Genomic DNA, 21,912 nt, shown 5'->3' with positions numbered 1-21,912 from the left:
ATTCAGCAACACATTTTAAAAGATCCACAAGTGGAGCTAAAATTATTTCACTTGCGATTCTGTGAGGACACCTGGAAAACATGAACTGTTTGGGGTCCTGAGGACAGTTTGAGAACATATGTTCTACAGTAGTGGTTCTCAAAATCTGTCCTCAGGACCTCAAACCGGTCACGATTTCCAGGTCACCCAGCAGGTGCACAGGTGTATTCATTACTCGCTGACACAGTTTGAAAGATCCATAGGTTGAGCTAATTATTTCACTTGTAATTCTGTAAGGTGACTTGGAAAATATGCACTGTTTGGGGTCCAGAGGACCGAGTTTGAGAACCTGTGTTCTACAGGATTTCAGAGGCATTTCAACCCCATTCCTGCTGGCCAATTGCAGTAACACTCTTTATTTTCTACATAGCATTGGGACCAAAAATCACTCCCCTGCATACACATTTACGGCTAACATTGCATGTCTCCATATTAAGAATTAGGAAAAAATTTTTGTCTTTCATAGAGAGCTATCACTAAAGATTGTGGCAGTGTTAATTGAAGGCACTATTGTGGTTACCCTATATCTCAGTATACAGAAACATTAGGTACTTGAACACAAAGTACCAGCATAAGGTGTATATTGCATTAAAAATGTACGCAATTACTACCTAAACATGGAACACTTTGTGAAACAAACTAAAAGACTTTGTCAATTTCACCTGGGAGCAAAGTTTCCCCATATGTACTAAAAATGGAGTAACTTTGGTAAGGTTGTCTACACATCTGAGAATATACACAGCAATTTTCTCCAAAATGTTATAATGTTCCAAATTTGTGTTAGATTCAGTTTTCAGTGGATTGCTGAATTGCTGAGAGTGCCAGCTTATTTCATATCTTTCTGCTGCATTTTTCTTTTGCCAGAAGACTTCTAAATCCAGCATTGTGTTGCACTAGCTAGCCATGCACAGCACATGGCTATATTGGCAATTATTATTGTGCATAACTTGGGATCTGACTTTTCTGAATAATACAAATCTACGGTATGCCAAATCTACAGTCAGATCTCATTGCCCAAGAGAAACAACTTCACATGTATCCAAGTGTTGCATAGCACAATATTTCCTCAGTGGAGAGGTGTAAAACTGTATAGCCTTTAGCAATCTTTTGCTGGCCTCGGTAAAAAAAATAGGCATCACTTAAAAAATAAAAAGTCAATTCTTGCGTATCAGCTTTTAGCAGCAGATGCGGGAATGGCACATTATGGGCGCACTAAACCTAAAGTTCAAGTTTCCTTACATAAGGACTACTAATAATGTTCACAAAGAAACATTTCTAGAGCTTATACTAAGTGAAGGTATTTGAAATACGTTAAATACATTATAAGGGGAGGTTTTTAATCCCCTGAAGAGCAGACTTGCTGTTAAGGACACTATATAATGTTCTGTTTGGTCAAAACAGCAGATACCAAAATATAGCAGCTTGTATTCAGCACAGAACAAAATGTGAATATAATAATAAAAATATATAATTCATCAAAGTATGAGAACTTTTCAAAATGTGTTTGTAAATATTATAAAAATTCACAAAAAAAGGCAACTTGAAATTTAGGCTTTAATGGTGCGTACACATGGAGCGATATAAATGAGCGATTTGAACGACAACGATATGGTTATCGTTTAAATCGTTCATTTTTAGGACCCTACAAACTCACCAAAGACCTGCGATGCGCGGGCACGTATGGTCGATATCGACCATCGCCTCTGCATGCAGGTCAACTTGCTCGTTGATCGCGGGTCGTTATAGTCGTCGTTAGGTACATGGGCCCTCATTCAGAGGCGGTCGGAGGATGACCGTACGGCCGCCTCTGAATAAAGCCCATGGTGTGCTGGATGATCGATATTGATCGTCTAGCACACCCAGGAAATCGAGCAACGATATAGTTATCTTTGACGATCATCCCATGTGTACGCACCATAAGTAACAAAACAAGAATACAACCAAAGTAGTAGTCTTCATATCCAATTACAAATTGTTTTTACTTGACAAAAGCAAAGATAGTTATTTTGTTAGCAAATATAATATTAAAAATATGTGCATTACAAACTATTCAATGCAATTAAATCTAGACAAGCAAACGGAATAAAAATCCAGTTGACCCAGTGGAAAATGCATTGGATTCCACTGAAACTATACAACATTGTGTAGGCTGCAGATCACAAGTGCTGGATTACAGAGAGATATGTGTTGCCAGTGTCACAACTTGAGCAGCTTGTGTTCCATTAATACAACGTGACAAGCTGAGTTACACTGGGAATACAAATGACACAAAAAGGGTATATCTACTAAAGTGCAGGTTTTTAGAATTGGAGATGTTGTCCATAGCAACCAGATTCTACTTAACATTTATCTAACAACTTCTAAAAGATAATTGCTAGAATATGATTGGTTGCTGTGGGCATCATCTCCACTTCTAAAAAAAAACTGCACTTTAGTGAATATATACCCCACAGAATGAAGAAGAAAAAAAACACAGAGCACACAGCTACAATGTTGTTTCATGAATCTGTCTGGCACCAGAATGATCAGTAAACCAAAGCATCATTGCACTAGGGGAACATCAGCTGGAGGCTCCAACAAAGGGGTGTCTCTTTAGTATATCAGGTTCTAGATACCTTCTACAGAATATATTTTATGTAATATCACACAATTGTCAATCTATACAAAATCCTAATTAAATTAGAATTGCACCACAGCTAAAAATAAAGTAACTAATGGAGAGTAGTTATGCTAGAGCACTAATTAACACCTACCTTGGGTCCAGCTCCCTAACAGCTGGAATGGTGTAGAGGTGCAATCTCCGTTCCTACTACTGGTCTCTTTATTGATGCCCCTGCTTCAAAACTGTCTCACTTATGTAAATTTAAAATCGAGAGGCATCAACAACAGAGCTGTTAGTTTAACCATAACCTGCATCGATAGACCTATTGATTGATGGGAAGTCCAGATCCAGAGTAATTACCATTTAGTATTATAAGATAATTAATTGTACTCAATCCAAAATTGCTAAATAAATTTTTTTCATTTCAGTAAAGTTTGCCGCTAAAAATGCCTCCATTAACAGAGGAATCCAGTAATGCATACCTGTGCAGAAGTATCATGTAGTTGATCATTGCTTTTGCTAATAAGAGCATAGTTGGATGTGAAATTGTAGATGTAAAGGTGAAGGCTGTAATGCTGCGTTTCCAGCAGTACCATGTTGATTATCAGCCCCTCAGTGCAGTAGAGTTGCTTTGAACTCTATGTAACATGTACCACATTGCAGGATTTGACACAGTGAATTGTAGACATAGCACAGCATACGTACTATGGCGTCACAAAATTAAATATTATCCCAAAGTGAAAATGCAACAAGTCCATCAAATGCTTTGTGGTGTAATTTTCTATCCCTAAGTAGAGATTAAATCTGATCATGAATTGTTAAAACCTTTAAACATTTCTTTAAATGCCAAACATTAGGTGATGTTATGGATGGCAACTATTAGCCGTAAATGTCCCTGGTACATAAGTATAGTAGAAAAGACACTAATACCCCTTTTACACAAGAGCTAAAACCCGGGTTATCCCCGGTTGCTCCTAGGTGTAAAAGGGGCCTGGGTTGGGTTCCTGGGTTGAGTGACCCGACAATCCAACTCCTTGCAGGGTTTTACACGGGAACAACCCGTGACACCCTGCAGTGTAAACAGGAACCATAGGTCATTTGACCCGGGTCCCATTTACAGCATGGGGATTTACGGGTTTCTCGGCGCTTGGAGATGATGTAATCTTCAAGCGCCGGGAGAAGTGTTCTAATGCACCCGTGTGCCGTGTGAACGGCACCGATCCGGGAATAATCCAGATCGGCACCGCAGTAGAAAAGGTCTCTCCTGTTTTGTAATTGTTTTCGAAATCTCGGGTCAGACCCAGTATTTCGGTGTAAAAGCAGTATAATATTATTATTGTGCAAGATATAATGAAAGGGTACAAGTATATTATTTTAGTGGTAGATATTAGCTTGTTTAATACAGAAAATAGCAGGAGTGAAACACACTTTTATTGACCACTGTATAAAGTAATCTGCAGAAGGGAAAGTCAAATGAAAATAATGCACGATTTCTCAGAATAAATACCAGCTAATTCAAATTTTGTGAGTCAATATTAATTTATAGTAAAATGGAATAAAAGCAAAATGCTCACATATCAATACTGAAAATTAACATCCAAGAAAATAAACAAAACCGTTTCATATGTATGTTTATACAGTGCTAAAACATAATATACAAATATGCAGCTCAACTGCATAACAGTGATATATTTCAAACAGATACAGTATTAAAGTAGTGCACTGGTAAACCCTTATATAGGCTTTGTGTGATTTGTTACTCCACAAAAACAAAAAATGTTTTTCCTTTTTCTGGTTAACATATAAATATTGCACATCAAAGATTTTCCTGCTTTTCCAGAAAACGGCCATATTTTAAATTTCTAAAGCATTAAGTTTTCATGGGACAAAATGTAGAAAACACAATTTTAATATAAAAAATATGTAGTGTGGATCAGACAATATGATATATATATATATATATATATATATATGCACATACACAAACACATACATATGTATATATTAAATATGCAAAATGTGTGAAAAAGGAGCAGAAAAATAAATAATTGACTAACAGGATTTTCAAATTAAACAATTATTTTTAGGGTTATTAATACCTGGGGCAGAAATGACAAGATATCAGGAATTATACACTGTATTGTAATTATTGTGACATTATTTTGGTTATTAGGTAAGCATCAGACACCAAATTACTCCCGGGTGTACTGATGCAATTGATGTACCAATGGTACTTCCACAATACACAGGTTTTACCCATACTTACTAGTATTGTAAGTACAGTGGTTTGTATATCCTTCTCCTTTAATAATAAGAATGAGAAATACAAATGTTTGCCTATTTGAATAAGTTGGTTCCCGATCACAGCTATGCTCCCAGTGCCAATGTCAAAGCATGTACTTGAAGTACATCTGTCACCCATACATAATGTAAGCAGCCATTTTGTAGACAAGTTATGAGAAGGCAGCTTAACAACTCCATAGTTACTAATGACATCACTGATGCATTTAGCACCTCAGTTACTAGTGATTTGACAGGCTGTAGTCTCAAGAATATGGAAAAACCCCAGAAACAGTCTTCTTCAATTTAGTGTAATACAGAACACACTGTAACATCCATCTCATCCACGAGATCAGTCTGTTATACACACAATGAATACATTAGTGCCTGTTAGTGCTTTTGGAAGATGACAACATGCCAGAACCATAATGGACATAGGGGGAGAGGCAAGTCATTTATCTAGCACAGTCTTTGAAATGACAGAAGCGGATTGGTTGTTTTGGCCAAAGTTTCCACTTTCTCATTCCCCAAGGCCTGATGCAGCTCTCCCAAAATCTGACCACATCTACCGACACATTTGATCTGATAGATCATGATCCCATTATTAAACAATTTTTTTTATGGGACACAAGATATGAAATCAGGCAATTGGCATGTGTGCCTTGCTTCAATGACAGGTGCACTTAAAGTTGTCACAAACATTTCTGTGATCTGGTAACTCCCAAACACCACCTGTTTTGAATCACAAACCTCTGAGGAAAGAAGTCAGAACTGGTACAAACACATTACCAGATGAGGGTAATAGTATACGTACTGAGCATCCGAGTATTGCATAAAAACATTGTCAGGTATTTTGTATGACGGGAGCAAGGCATAACTGCACCCAAGTTGCACTGAATATTGATTACAGATTACAAAAGACAACGTTTGACTATGTATGTAAATTGGCAAGCTAAAAAGCTATATGAAAAAAAATGTATGTGGAATTTAATAGACAGCCTAAAGAAACCAGAGCAGACAGGCTTCCATATAAAGCACACGAAGGAGGAAGGTAGCACCCAGCGCCATAGCCTTTCTGAGGGGTGTGTATATGCTACCATGCAGCTGCTAGCTACAAGACTGCCATTTTTATTCTATTTCTACTTTGAGGTTTGTGACTCAAGAATAAGTTACCCAAAATCTGTATATCTAAACTGATATAAGGCATTGGAAAATCAATAATCCCCATGGAAAGCCAAGATAAATTAAGTTTGTGAGGTAACCATTCTTGCAAAATGTCATTTTTGATAAGCTAGTTTTCTCCATATTAATTACTAAACAATATTGACTAGCTATAATAAATATGTTGAACATACATAATGCACATTTTTTCAGAAGATACATGGCACATAGGCTACATGTTCACATCCACAAATCCCCTGCCACGGAACACAATCATGCAAAAATATACAACGAATAGAAAAGTGCCTTGAACCAACAGACACGTCAGTAGTAATAAATTAAACCTTATTAAAATATAAAAGTTGTTCAAGTTTTCTTTTTTTACGTATCAGAAATATCATGCAACTGAAATATAATTTCAACAGGCACTCCATGCACTTTAGATTGCATTCACTTTATACAAAGTGTTTTTCAGTCATACTCCTTGGCCAGTGAACGAGCGGTACCTAAGGCAGTGTGAACCAAGACTACCTATTTAGGCTTGGCTCAATTGCATTTTGGCCTTCCCTGTTATTTGGAAGTCTGTGCCTCATACAAGCTAGCTAGGTAACGGTTTGCCATAAAATATGTTGTCACGCTTTCTAGATGACACTTTTATTACTGTGCCATCTCAACCAGGTGTCATATCTGCTTACTCAATGCAGTCTTTTCTGAACAGGTAAACCATATGTTTCAAGTTGTGCAGATCCAATGTTTCCATAACGGTTTTGCTACTTTTGGCACCAAACAGCGGACTTAAAAACCAAACTTGCAGTAATTCAGGCTTTACTCCTCCCCATCTGTATATAAAACTGCTTATTCATTCATACCCCTCCTCCAGATGTATAAACTGCTTACTCATTCATACAGTAAACTAAAACAGCACAGTGCCATTAAACAACTGCTGCCACCGTCCAAGCCTCGCTCCATGCAGGGACACCACCAGCACCTTCACACCTCCGATAAAGATGTATTTCTGCCGAGTTCCTTAATTCCCTGTAGAATTCGCTTCATATGACCCACTTTCATTATCCCCAGATCCTGCAAGGAAAAATTAAGAATTTATTGCTCAAAGACCAAGCCTGTCAAATTTAATAAAAAAAAATAAAATAAAAAATAAAATATTATATATATATATATATATATATATATACACACATACATACACACACATATGTATATATATGTGTATATGTGTGTGTGCATATATATATATATATATATATATATATATATATATAGAAAGCAATATGTTTATGTGTATAATCATCACATACTGTTCATTAAGCACAAACTAAGCACTTTGTAAATAATTAGCAAAGTCAATGTTAAGCTTTCCCATAGAATTTATCAGCCATTGCATGCATTATTGTATACAGAGAACGGTCACATAAAAATGTATCCTGGTTATCTGGTCTCGGGAGTCATACCAGGATACTTACTGACAGTATAACTAATTCTCGGTTATTCCTGCAATGAATACATAGATATACTGGTAATACACCAACTAGGTCATATTTTATTTCTTATGTTGTTATCTTGACTTGTATTCCTTACTCCGCTTCCCTTCCCCATGTCTGGCTGTGCAGGAGCATAAGGAGAGGAAATGGCACTAAATAAAGGCCAAGTGTTCTATTTAAAGACATAAACATGACAAACTCTGTCCATAGATAAGTGTCATGGTGACAAAACAATGCAAGTAGATGAAGAAGTAGATGTCACTCTGTAAGCGGCATTATTATGGTAAAGATAAAAGATGATTATGCCGATAAGCTACAAGCACAGAAACATTTATTGCTGATGACACAGCATTGGAAAAACAGAAATTTACATTCAATAAGCAGCATGAAGATAAGAAAAAAGCTTTTGCAATGGAAATTTCCATCACTCTCTACAGATTGTACAATGGTAATCTGATACAAGGGTACAGGTGCTTGGCATACAGATGGTAAGTTGCATTGCTCACTTACATATCACTGGTTACTAAGATAGGATGAGTCTGTATATGCAGACTGACAATACCCCGCGCGGTTAGGAATTGTACTTGATTGCTTCTAATGTGATCAGCCCCAATGTCAATTGCTGCCACCCAGAGGCCAGAAAATGGGTTCAATTTACCCCCCTTCTAAGGTAAAATGAGTTACTCTATTCTGCTTTCAATAACCCATGTGCACAAATGACACTACCTAGACCTCATGCTATCTTTTCTGGACCACTTTCTTAGTGTATTTAAGCGGCTTCCTGCCAGGAAATAAAACTCAATTTTGCAAACGGAACTACTAGCATATCAATCCCATACAGCACCCAATGTACCAGGGGCCTACATTTCTAGACTCTCCACCAATCTTCTGACTTTTAACTCACCTTCAAAGCACACTAATGTAGAGGCTTATCTCACTTATTCTACATTATTGGAAGACTATTATCTTTACATCTTCCTACGAGCAGGACCTTCATCTACGTGCTGGCTTTCCCGGTTTAGTCCTACAAGTCTGTTTGTCTAGCTACATTAAAGCCCGGGTAGTGGCTTTATACATGTTATTTATTGTAGGTCAGCAAATACTGTACCCACGTGCAGTGTAGACTGAATTAGAGTGCACAATAGCAGACATTTCTGTTCCCAGATTGGCTCATACAACAATCTATCTCCTGTTTACATAGACTGGCTTGTGCCCAGGAAATTCTGCATTAGATAATAAGATAAATCTGAATTACCATAAATTATGGAGTTGTATACATGTTGGCAGCGGATCTTTAAGGAAAGGGTTACAAACCGCCTCCAAAATACATTCTGCAGCTAGTTATGCTGTGACTAAGGACCGCTTACATGCAACTCTGCACTGATGAGAAAAGCGAATAACTGACATGAATACGCCACAGGAAGATGACAGACACACAATCACAGATTAAAGACACAGTACAGGCAAATGTATAAGCAAATCCCATATTCAAATCACTACTTTTTATTTTATTTAAATTCACTTATATACAAAAATTAGGTATTTACTGTACACACACTTTATTATACAACACAAACACACATCTGACTAGTATTGCTTTAGCTATACAGTGTATGATATTGTGCTTTAAATCAAAAGTAGTTACAATGAATACAATTATAAGTTGGGTAAAATTAATCATATGTCACCTGTGCAAGTGATGTATGAATGTATAGCACTCTAATGCAGCCTAGTTTGGTTCAATAGTTAAAGTTTCCCTTCTTTATAAGTTTGTATCAAATGTGATGAAGTATGAACCTTTATAGTGTTACCTTCTTTGACTCAAAAACTAAAAGGTTTCATATTTTATATGATTTGTAGCCTGTCCTATTCAAGTGAACCCGGACCCAAAGCACCTCGCGCGCATGGTGTCACATCTACTGTATCTCTTACATTGATTATGTCAATAAATTTTGATTTTGTTACTGTTCAACTTCACGGATCGAGCTGAAACAAAGTCCAGGTTACTTCTATGAACTTCCACTAGACAACGATGATGCAGTTTTCATTAAAATCTGTTTAGTAGATTTTGTGCCAACTTGTAACAAACAGACCAACACAACGTTCTTATTATATTAATATAGATTACTACCTATAAAACAGAACGTATAGATGTGTTCACATACATCTTTCATCCATGAGCTACAAGTCGGGTTAAACATAACACGTGAAAGCCATGCAACTTGGTAACGCCAAGCGTCTTTTTACGTTCAAACGCATCTTATTCACAAAGCAATGTGAATAGAACGCACAAACAGCTTCTGCTGATTAAAATGATATGCGCCATGCCTATATTCTGTGTGCAACTGCGGGTGTATCTGCATGCAAAATACCACATTATACTGTCAGCCGCTGTGACACTAACGTAGCATTTTGCATGCAGATAGCCACCATAGCACACAGAATATAGGCATGCTGCATATCATTTTAATCAGCAGAAGCTGCTTGTGCGCCCTATTTGCAATACTTTAGGAAAGAGTCACACAAAAATACGCTCAGCGCTTTCGTGTCAAGCCACGGCATGGTGCAACTAGAATGGCTGTTTAATGCGCAAGGAAGTAAGATGTATGTGGACACATCAGTAGCGGATTTTGTTTTTCCTTTAAACTGCATTGTTAGAGGTCATACTTTGTTTTGGTATGATAATGCTCTATAAGGATGGCAATATTGCTTTCTCTAGCAATGAAGCTGATAGATTTGCTTTGTTTTCTATATTCAGAAGACCCATTCATTGTTCTGGAATACCATCCTGCTGCGAATACTAAACGCACTGCTTTATTCTGGCTTTCTACTGTGCCAGCGGTTCCCAAATTGTGCGCCGTGGCACCCTGGGGTGCCTCGGGACACTTGCAGTGGTTTCTCATGTTGGTTGTACAGCACCAAATCAAATTATTTATGGTCAATGTAATGTAAATATGTGGACAAAAAGAAGCGCAAATCTGTCCACCACTATATAACTGACCCTAAGGAAGACAGGTAAGCACAGTTTACTTCACTTTACTACTTTCCTACATTTATTCTGAATTTCTCAATAACAAACTTTTGGCTTAGGGGGTACCGTGATAACAATGCTGATACTCTAGGGTGCCGTGGTTCAAAAAAGTTTGGGAACCACTGCTCTATGCTCTGCGTCAGTGTGTGTAGGCAGAGTTGCTTGTTTCACATTCCTGGGATATAACCCTGATTTTCAAAAGAATGGAATTATTTATATCCAGTTTGCAAACCAGGACTTTTTAAGTCCTAACACTTCTGAACACTGGCAAAACTGAAGTGAAAGTGTCAGAAAGTGTGTGTGTACTGGTCCATTATTTTTTAGACCATAAACACCAAGGCTTGATTAATAGACTTTAATAATGCATTATAACACTTCAAATTAACCCCCATGTGTACAAGGCCCTAAAAACATTTAAAGGCAGAAAAAGATAAGTGTAATCTTTATATAGTCTACCACATCATTTGTTTAATGAGGTTGTATTTAAATTTCTGCCTTAATGAACTATGATAACATCCGTATTAGTACATATTTCAATGTTACTACTGAATCATACGTGTCCCTTACTTGTGTACCCTTCAGACATGCTAATAAAAATAAACAAAAGATTGATATGATCACATATAGAGTTGTACACATATGGATAAGTAGAACAATTGGATGATAGGAAATAATGAAAATAAGCTGTACCCTAACCTGATGACTAGTAGAGAGGACAGTTTTGGGTCTCGCTGCCCTTTACTCATAGAGAAGTAATACATCTCTGATTGCAGGGATAACCCTCTCTCCATTGTAACTAATCAGAACAGGAGAATGGAACTCCTTAAGAAAAGGAAACACTGTAGCAATGTGGGCCCGATTCAGAGATGGTTGGTAATGTAGCCGTGGTTGTAGCTGTTCTAACAATAATGGTTACAGTAATATGCAAATGCTAATCTCAGCCTTCCCTTTGTGCTGGACGGTGTGGTGGGGTGTACGAGTGGTGAGATGCCCATTCTCAGACTGCGTGGTCTGTGCATTTGTGAAGGAGATTATAAACACTCCAACATCAACGCGACATCAGTCGCACCATGGGCTAAGAGGTAGCATGCGTTGGTGTATGCTTTGCAGAACTTTAACCTGGGGAGCCTGTTTTGAGCCTTCCACTGCATGGATTTGGAAGAAAACTTCAGAGTGATAACATTGGATCCCAGAAGACATACTAGGGGGGTTCAGGTCCCGATTGGACCTCCCGTTTGTGTACATTGAGCAGAACTTTGACCCGGAGAGCCTGCTCTGGGCCTTCCACTGGATGGATTTGGACGACATCACATAACACTTATAAACTTGAAGATTTAAACCCAGGCAACAGTGGGTACTTCAGCTAGTATATATAAATTGGGTATAGGATGCCGGCACTCAGAATCCCAGCAATCATAATCCAGGCACTGGAATCCCAACAGGGTTAGGATACCGACACTTGTCAGTCAGTATCCTAACCCTCCCCTACCACTCCCTGGTGCCTACACCTAACCTCCTCCTCCCCACACCCTAAACCTAATCCTCCACCCTTAGTGTCTAACCCCAGTACATACAGTCTGGATGCCGGCGCCGGGATTCTGTTACACAAATATATGTAGTCCGGCACTCCGAACAACAAGCCACTACTGCCAACGGTGCCTTCACAAAAACATCAAATAGTCAAAAATAAGGTGTGGCACTCGTCTGACAAAGTCGTCACTCCATGCGTTAAGTAATTGCCATCAAGACGATGGCAATTATCGCATGGAGTGACTTCTTTATCAGATGAGTGACGCACATTATTAATGACATTATATATATATATATATATACACACATACATACACACACACACACACACACACACACACACACACACACACACACACACACACACACACACACAGGAAGCAATATAGATGGCACTCCTGGGACTCTCCAAATAGGTGTAAACAACAGTGTTTATTCAATAAATAAATAAACACAGCTGTTTAAACCTATTTGGTTTGCAGTAATAAGGCATATTGTTTCCACCTTTGCATCCTTTTCTGGTTTGCAGTAATAAGGTATACTGTTTCCACCTTTGCATCTTTTTCTGGTTTGCAGTAATAAGGTATTACTGCAAACCGGAAAAAGATGCAAAGGTGGAAACAGTATACCTTATTACTGCAAACCGGAAAATAAATCCAAAAGTGGAAACAACTCTAGTGCTTGTGGGTTCATGCCAACGGTCATCACATTCCAATTTATATATTATACAAACTGGAACCAGGCGACACTCAGCAGACTTGTCATCAACATGAATAAAAATCCTTTATTAGAAATGTTTCGGGGACAACCAAAAATGTTGGTAATAAAGGATTTTATTCAAAATTGATGACAAGTCTGCTGAGTGCCGCCTGGTTCCAGTTTGTGCATATTGGGTGTTTATATACCTTAGGGGGGCACCACAGCAAGTAATCTGATTACCTGTCTGGGAGCGCAGGGCTTACATTAGCAATAGAGTGGGTGCTGCGCATAAAATGTGAAAACAAGGTATTAGCATGGCAGAATAATGTAAGCAAGACACATAAATTACCAAATAAAAACACCACATTTAATCCAAAATAAGTCACATAACATATACCAAACAGATTTCACACATAAAAATCAATATCAAGGTGTTCTATAAACCGCTGTTTAAATGATTAGGATCAGTAAATGGAATCTCTGTCTGTAAACCTTAATACCTGCAACAAAAAATTTACTAATCAAAGTCTTATAGCTGCTTTTTGGTTAAATATGCTACAAAACGGTGTACTAGCACAAGTCACAAATTACCAGCATATTGTCCAGCTTGTATGAAGGTAATTCTACAGCGCAAAACCATGCAGAGCACAATCTGCAAGTGTGTATGCTCTGTATCAAGAACACCAAGGGAAACAAATAATCCTAATGTGAGCTCACAAACCAGTTCCGCAGCAGCAGAAATCCAAACAATAGGCGACAGGTTATTCTCTGGATCCTGTGTACAGCATGGAGATAGTATAATAGTACCAAATGACAGATGGGAGTAGTCCTCTAACTAGTTTCACCTCTATGGAGGCTTTATCAAAGAGTGACGGTCTCTCTCAAATGTCCCCCTTATATACCAAAGAGAACGGTCTCTTTATTAGTTAATTGGTTTGCACCTGCTAAGACAGGTGTACTGGTTGTAATTGCGATCACAGCACTAGATCAGTGTTTCCCAATCTCATTTTTCAGGGATCACTAATACCACTTTTTACACTAAATTCCCAGGAGTCTAATACACGACTGCAAGTTTTTATGCATTACATGGATAATACTTAATAAGAACTCAAGGTAAATCTCATTTGAAGACTGACCCTACTTCTCACACCTCGTAAAATTACTAGTAGATGTCTGTAGGCAAAACCCCAATAGGATTAGGTCTCATTAAAGAACGAAAAAACGTTGTTGCAAATCACTGCAGTGCTATCTACGTGGCGGGTAGAACTTATGACTGGATGAGGTTCTCCAGGTAACAATGAGAAAGAACTATGTACTGTGGGGCCTGATTCCGAGATTCACACAATGCCGGAGATTGAGTGATAGTTATCCATTGCGCATGTGAGAAAGCCGCACTGCGCACGCACAGAGATTGCATTGCGATTACGCTCACCCAGAGCATTCATCTGCAAGTTGAGTGACAAGTAATCCACGTATTGGGGAGGTAACGGGAAGGTGGTTACAAAAACACAGACGTGTGACCGTTTAAATGGCGTTTCACGGGCTTGCATTAATTAGCCATTGCAATCCCCTCCCAATACCATCAGGGATGCATCTAATTTGCTCCTAATTTATGCTGCAGCAGGACAACAACCCCAAACATACAGCCAATGTCATTAAGAACTATCTTCAGCATAAAGAACAGAGGCCCTGATTCAGAGCCGGACACTCTGACAGAGCGCTCACTCTGAATCAGGGCCGTCCCTCCTGCTTTTTGGAGCGGCCTCCTGGCTGGTCACATAGCTGTGGGTGACCACCCACAGCTATAGCGAGCGGCCAAAATGATGGTCTCGATGGTCAAGACCATCGCGACCATCGGGCTTGCGACGAGACCCTTGCGGTAGGGTCTCGCTGCCGCAAGTCCTGGAGTGCTTTTGGCTCTATCAGAGCCAAAAGCACTCCCACTGACATCACTAGTGATGTCAGTGGGGCCGGCCCCAGACGGTAGGCGTTCCCATGGGGACGCCTCCGTCTGGGGCAGCCACGCCACCGGCACACCCACCAAACGGGGCGTGCTGTCAATCACCATCGACAGCACGCCCCCTTTGGCGCGAGACCCATAACGACAGCTTGGCCGTCATTATTCGGGTCTCGCGCATGCGCACTTGGGCAACATCGACCTGCTTGCGAGCAGGTCTGAATCAGGCCCAGTGTGTCCTAGAAGTGATGATGTGGGCCCCACAGAGCCCTGATCTCAACATAGAGTCTGTCTGGGAGTCTACTTCCACATAATATCTGTGTTAGATCTCCAAGATGTTTGGAACAACCTCCCCGCTGAGATCCTTCAAAAACTGTGTGCAAGTGTACCTAGAAGAATTGATGCTGTATTGAAGGCAAAGGATGATCACAGCAAATATTGATTTGATTTAGATTTCACTTCCGTTCATTCACTTTGCATTTTGTAAATTGATAAAAATAACTAATAACACTTCTATTTTTGAAAGCATTCTTACTTTGCAGCATTTTATCCACACCTGCCTAAATCTTTTGTACAGTACTGTGTAAATATATTAAATATATATTAACGTTATAAAAGATTGGTTTTAAATAAAGTATAAGGGGTACATTTACTAAAGTGCAGGTTTTTAGAAGTGGAGTTGCTGCCCATAGTAACCAATCAGATTCTAGCTATGATCTTCGAGAAAGTGTTAGGTAAATGTGATTGGTTGCTATGGGCAACATCTACACTTCTAAAAACCCGCACTTTAGTAAATATACCCCTAATATGCAGACCCTGAAAATGCTTATTGTACTCTGTGGATAAGGGTGTCATTTTAGTTGTTGCTTGTTGCCATGATCGGGGCCTGGCCCAGCTAATCAGCCACGTGAGATGCAGAATAGGAATCCATTAGTCAAACTGAGCCTAGAGAAAACACCAAGACTTAACTTAATAGGTAAACATTAGTTAGTTAATGAAGGAGAAATGTGTTCTACTTAGTAAATTAAAGCATTAGATGAAAAACAACAACATTCTAATTTGCCACCTTCCACACTGATCCCATGTTATCTGAAATATTGCTTAATTTTTAGTATTGAATGCAGGTTTTATATAAATTAGTTTATTAAACCAGCCAGCATATATGTAATTATTGTTCAGTAAAATCACAATGAAGGCTGTATTCCTACTACAAGTATTGCTGATGTCTTAGGCTGCAATTGCAGTGTAACACACAGGGAGTGCAGGCCACAGAACAGTGCACATTAGTTTACAGAGAGATTGTCATTAAAGCCAAGCTACAAGCACATAACAAGAAGGGGACAGGAAAGAGGTTTTAATTCCCACAAGAAGGAAAGTCGTAGAGAGCGGAAAAAGTAGCACAAAGGAAATACCTTAAGATCTCGCCTTTCCAGATGTACTAGTTCTGAACCTCGGATGTCATGACGGGTGAAGATTTCTTTGTACTCTCCCATACTCAGCAGATCCAGCCAAGCTGCAACTTCATCTGTGCCCCATTTTTGAACTACCAAAGTTAAGAGCAAAACCCCCTTAATTTGTACATGCACAAATGCATAACAAGCATAGGTTAGGCCAAAGAGTGGAAAACAGAAATGCAGTGCTAGCAAAGGGAAAAAGAGAAAAGGTATCACCTTAACAGATCTAATGGTTTGATTTCTTGTGCATGCAGGTTAAAATCAACAATAATTCAAACAAATGTCTGTACAAGGACTGGGTTCGTTGCTTTGCAGCCGTGCTTTCAGCTTCATCTCCCACCCAAACATGTTTTCTAGCAATACTAAACCATCCGTGAAATACAAAGAATTTGCTCTACAGCTAGGATCAGTGGTGCAAGGTAATAATTTAGTCTAAAACAAAGGTCAATAAGCATTGCATTGTACACTTTCATGTAACTATTTCTTCTAGATTTCACACAAATTATAAACATTTACAAATCATTGTCTGGATACAGATTATATTAGTCACACACACATTACAGTATTAGTAGTATGAGCAGGGGGTAGGCAGTCTAAGGACGTCTTACAATATACTTATTTTAGAACTGTAAGGTCTAGTTCTCTTTATAGAAAATGATAACTAGAATGGAGAACACTTTTGTTGAGCAATTACTTCTTTAAAATCAGACATGTAAAAAATCTACAATACTGGTAACTGAATATTAAAGAAAAGAAAAAAAAAATGAAATGAATGTTGACATGTTTCTATATGCAGGAAAGCAATTTATTTTCCATCTACTTGTGGATCACTCTGGGAGAATTACATAGAGCTGAACTGTGTCTGATCACGGTATACTGTAGTGAATCCAAGGTGTAGCGTAAAAAGGGGCAAGAAAATTATATATATGTTTTTGGATCTAACAAGCAATGTTCTTTAAGCACTGGAAGGAGTTTTTCTTATTTCATGTTTAAAGCAATGTATGCCTACTTAAGAACAAAAGGGAAGAAAAGGTCCATATCAGACAGGCCTAACAGACTTTGAAAGAACAGGCTAATCAATGTGCGGCAGAGCTGGACATGTTACGCTAAAAAAACCGCAAAGACATAAAATGCTGTAGTAAAAAGGCAGTTTCTCACATTATGATTAGCCACACCCAACTGAAGATGCGTCTAGATTAACGATGGTAGCATATGCAGCAGGTTTAGGCAAAGAGAAAACATCTGCATATGTCCTGGTTTAAGCCACGAGATGTGGCTTGACAGTGAATTTGGTACTGAAAGATTAGCATTTACTACTAACAGACACAATATACAGTAGTACAGCCATGGCCAAAAGTTTTGAGTATGACACAAGTATTGGTTTTCACAAAGTCTGCTGCTTCAGTTTTTATGCCAATTTGCATATACTCCAAAATGCCATGAAGAGTGATCAGATGAATTGCAAAGTCCCACTTTGCCAGTGAACTTAGGGCCTGATTCAGACCCGCTCGCGAGCGCTGAGTGCTCGCAAGCGGGTCGATGTTGCCCAAGTGCGCATGCGCACGACGGAGGCGCCTCAGTCATGCGCATTCGCGAGACCCGAATAACGACGGCCAAGCCGTCGTTATAGATCTCGCACCAAAGGGGATGTGCTGTCGATGGTGATTGACAGCACACCCCCTTTGGTGGGCGTGCCGGGGACGTGGCTGCCCAGACGGAGGCGTTCCCATGGGAACACCTACCGTCTGGGGCCGGCCCCACTGACATCACTAGTGATGTCAGTGGGAATGCGTTTGGCTCTGATAGAGCCAAAAGCACTCCAGGGCTTGCGACAGCGAGACCCTACCGCAAGGGTCTCGTCGCAAGCCTGATGGTCTTGACCATCGCGACCATCATTTTGGCCGCTCGCTATAGCTGTGGGTGGTCACCCACAGCTATGCGAGCGGCCAGGAGGCCACTCCAAAAAGTAAGAGGGACGGCCCTGATTCAGAGCGTCCGGCTCTGTCAGAGAGTCCAGGTCTGAATCAGGGCCTTAATCCCAAAAACATTTTCACTGCAGTTCAGCCCTGCCACAAAAGGACCAGCTGACATGTCAGTGATTCTCTCGTTAACACAGGTGAGATAGTTGACGATGATAAGGCTGGCGATCACTCTGTCATGCTGATTGAGTTAGAATAACAGACTGGAAGCTTTAAAAGGAGGGTGGAGCTTGAAATCATTGTTCTTTCTCTGTTAACCATGGTTACCTGCAAGGAAACACGTGCAGTCATCATTGCTTTGCACAAAAAGGGCTTCACAGGCAAGGATATTGTTACTAGTAAGATTGCATCTAAATCAACCATTTATCGGATCATCAAGAACTGCAAGGAGAGAGGTTCAATAGTTGTGAAAAAGGCTTCAGGGCGCCCAAGAACATCCAGCAAGCTCCAAGACGTCTCCTAAAGTTGATTCAGCTGTGGGATCGGGGCACCGCCAGTGCAGAGCTTGCTCAGGAATGGCAGCAGGCAGGTGTGAGTGCATCTTCATGCACAGGGAGGCGAAGACTTTTGGAGGATGGCCTAGTGTCAAGAAGGGCAGCAAAGAAGCCACTTCTCTCCATGAAAAACATCAGGGACAGACTGATTTTCTTCAAAAGGTACAGGGATTGGACTGCTGAGGACTGGAGTAAAGTTATTTTCTCTGATGAATCCCCTTTCAGATTGTTTGGGGCATCTGGAAAACACTTGTTCGGAGAAGGAAAGGTGAGCGCTACCATCAGTCCTGTGTCATGCCAACAGTAAAGAATCCTGAGCCAATTCATGTGTGGGGTTGCTTCTCAGCCAAGGGAGTGGGCTCACTCACAATTTTGCCTAAGAACACAGCCATGAATAAAGTATGGTACCATCCTCCAAGAGCAACTTCTCCCAACTATCCAAGAACAGATTGGTTACGAACAATGCCTTTTCAAGCATGATAGTTGGAGCACTTTGCCATAAGGCAAAAATAATAAGTGGCTCGGGGAATAAAACATCAAAATTTTGGGTCCATGGCCAGGAAACTCCCAAGACCTTAATCCCATTGAGAACTTGTGATCAATCCTCAAGAGGCGGGTGGACAAACTAAAACCGACAAATTCTTACAAACTCTAAGCATTAGGCAAGAATGGGCGGCCAGTAGTCAGTATGTGGCCCAGAAGTTGAGTGACAGCATGCCAGGGTGAATTGCAGAGGCCTCGAAAAAGAAGGATCAACACTGTAAATATTGACTCTTTGCATAAACTTTATGAAATTGTCAATAAAAGCCTTTGACACTTATGAAGTGCTAGTAATTTTACTTCAGTATACCATAGTAACATCTGACAAAAAGGTCTAAAAACACTGAAGCAGCAAACTTTGTGAAAACCAATACTTGTGTCATTCTCAAAACTTTTGGCCATGGCTGTACTTTCATATAACTAAAGGTCAATCTTTGTCTGGACAGTGTTATTAATAAACACTAAAATACATTTAAAATGTAAAATAAATTAAATTAAACTACAGGCACAAATACAAAATGAAAGTTCTAATTAAATTCAGTTACATACAAACATCAGTTGTCTTCCGCTTTAGTGCTATGAGCCAAATACAGCCAAATACAAGTATCTATAAAATACAGCCAAATACAAGTATCTATAAAATAATATGAGCCAAATACAAGTATCTATAAAATAATGGTATGCGTACCAAAAAAAAAAAATATGCTCATGTCTAATTCTACATTAGGCATCAGGTTTACAATCTGTTAATTACAGTGGCATAATTGCCTATATTTGTCCCGTGTGGATAACCTGTACTACCATCCACTTTGTTAGATCTGCCTCATAGTATTCTTTTCTCCCCTTTTGGTAACTCTGTGTAAATTACTTTGGTTATAGTATTAAGGTTATTGCTAATCTGCAATGATTGGATCTGTATTGTACTGTAGTCAAATTGATGAACATTAAAAAAAAAAAAAAAAAAAGTTGGAGCTATACAGTTTCCCTTATAATGCAGATCATGTTATCTATTTCTTTTGTCACAGTTTATGTACAATACACTTGGCCAACATCAATTTGAAGATACACAGAGGGCAGAAAACACTTAAGAACATAGTGAAGAAGTGTTTTGGGAGAAGATGGTTTTACATCTTAAAAGGAGAACAAGAGCCAATACAGTCACAGTAAGGAGCAATTTACTCTCCTCATGTCAAGCTTGAGCTGATAAAGCTTGGTGTCATAGAACATCTATTGGGGGAGTAACAATCTCTAATCCTACCCTTTGAACATTGCGCTGTCTCCTTACCGGCTGTGGTTGCATGCAAAGCCCCTGCAGACCACCAGTTCCTTAACAAGGTTCTAGTGTGAAAAAATATGTCACCTAAATCAATTTCCACTTAAAAAAAAAAAGAAAAGTAATTTAGAAAAAAAAAAAAAAGTTAATTTGTATGTATTTTGTTGCAACAGAATATTGAACACTTACTGACAGCTGGATTTTAAAATGTAGCATGACTATATGCCTCCCAGTATTCCAGATTATTGCATGACGGGTGGTAAATTACAGCATGGCCATCAGAAAATGGGTGCAGAATGAGCGAATTGCAGAGAGTGGCCTAACCTATCCAAATATTTAAATCAAGAAAGTAATTAAGTATGGAAATTGTAAGGACAGATCATATAATACATAAAGCAGAACTTGAGCCGAATCAAAATGAACACTTTTCTTATAGGCCAAGTTCTTCTTTGGAAGGGCACTTACAACACTGCTGTTTGCTTGAAACACGCCAGCCAAAGAATAGCAGTATTCAATAGTTTGAGGCACCAGGGACCTGCCGATCAGGGGACCACCGCAAACAATGCTATGCAATTAGGTTAACCTACTATATTTAAAGTTTGGTGTTTTGCCTATAAAGAAATGAGTCCCTTATTATTGCATTTAAAAAAATAAATAAAAAAAATAAAAGTAAAAATGTAGCATTAGCAGGAATATAATATTAAGAATATGATTGCATTTAAACCAGTGCAGAAGTCTGCACTGAGAATCCATAGAGTAAATTTACCAGTCATCACTTTGGGAAGGGGAGTGGGGGGGATGTTTGCGATTTTACAATTCAGAGATTTACTAAAGGCAATTCCGAAGGAGAATCTAAAAAAATTAAACTGACTGCAATAGACCATCGGGTAAAACACTGTTTATTTAACATAGACAATAGAAGCCGCGGATTTACTAACCATCGGGTTAAACCAATAGAACCCGCAGACTAGTAAAAACAAAAAAAATAAAAGAGCTGTGTTTGGCTGAAGCACTGAACACATCGGGGAGGGGGGAATTGTGGAGGACTCCCCATATCTTCCAATTACCGGCACTGGGCTAAACCAGCCAGGGAAGAGAACGCTAAAGCTGACACACACACACAGTAAGGGGTCCCCCTGCCATAACGTTAACCAGCCCCAAACTGGTCAGCCCAGGGCTGGAAACTATTGGGGAGTCCAGCTCGTGCCCCCCCATTCCCAAAAATAAAATGGGGTCCCCATCCCGAGAGCCAACCAGCCCCAGGCTGGTTCTTCCATGCACTCTTGGTGGGGGTGGGGATTATGGTAGTTAGATAAATATTGTTCTTTACAGGCGACCTACAAGTCTCAGCAAGCCTGTCTGGCATGATGGCAC

At 39.4% G+C, this 21,912-nt stretch overlaps 1 protein-coding gene across 4 annotated transcripts in view; it reads right to left on the bottom strand.

Annotated features, from left to right (window-relative positions):
* Nucleotides 1–4,086: 4,086 nt before the first annotated feature.
* DGKH (diacylglycerol kinase eta) overlaps nt 4,087–21,912 on the bottom strand; it is a 356,461-nt gene continuing 338,635 nt past the window's right edge. For 3 of the 4 annotated variants that reach the window (XM_088482783.1, XM_088482872.1, XM_088482720.1), the window contains 2 exons: nt 16,211–16,341; nt 4,087–7,162 (listed from right to left, as the gene is read on the bottom strand). In XM_088482783.1, coding sequence (XP_088338909.1) covers nt 7,073–7,162; nt 16,211–16,341 — 221 coding nt within the window. In that variant the 3' untranslated portion in view covers nt 4,087–7,072. The remainder of the gene's footprint in view (nt 7,163–16,210; nt 16,342–21,912) is intronic. The other variant, XM_088482938.1, reaches the window with a different exon arrangement.

This window comes from Taudactylus pleione, unplaced genomic scaffold (assembly GCF_031769625.1).
Source record: "Taudactylus pleione unplaced genomic scaffold, aTauple2 ptg000005l, whole genome shotgun sequence".
Lineage (NCBI taxonomy): Eukaryota > Metazoa > Chordata > Amphibia > Anura > Myobatrachidae > Taudactylus > Taudactylus pleione.
Note: the sequence above shows the minus strand (reverse complement) of the source record. Positions and strands in the feature narration are given on the sequence as shown.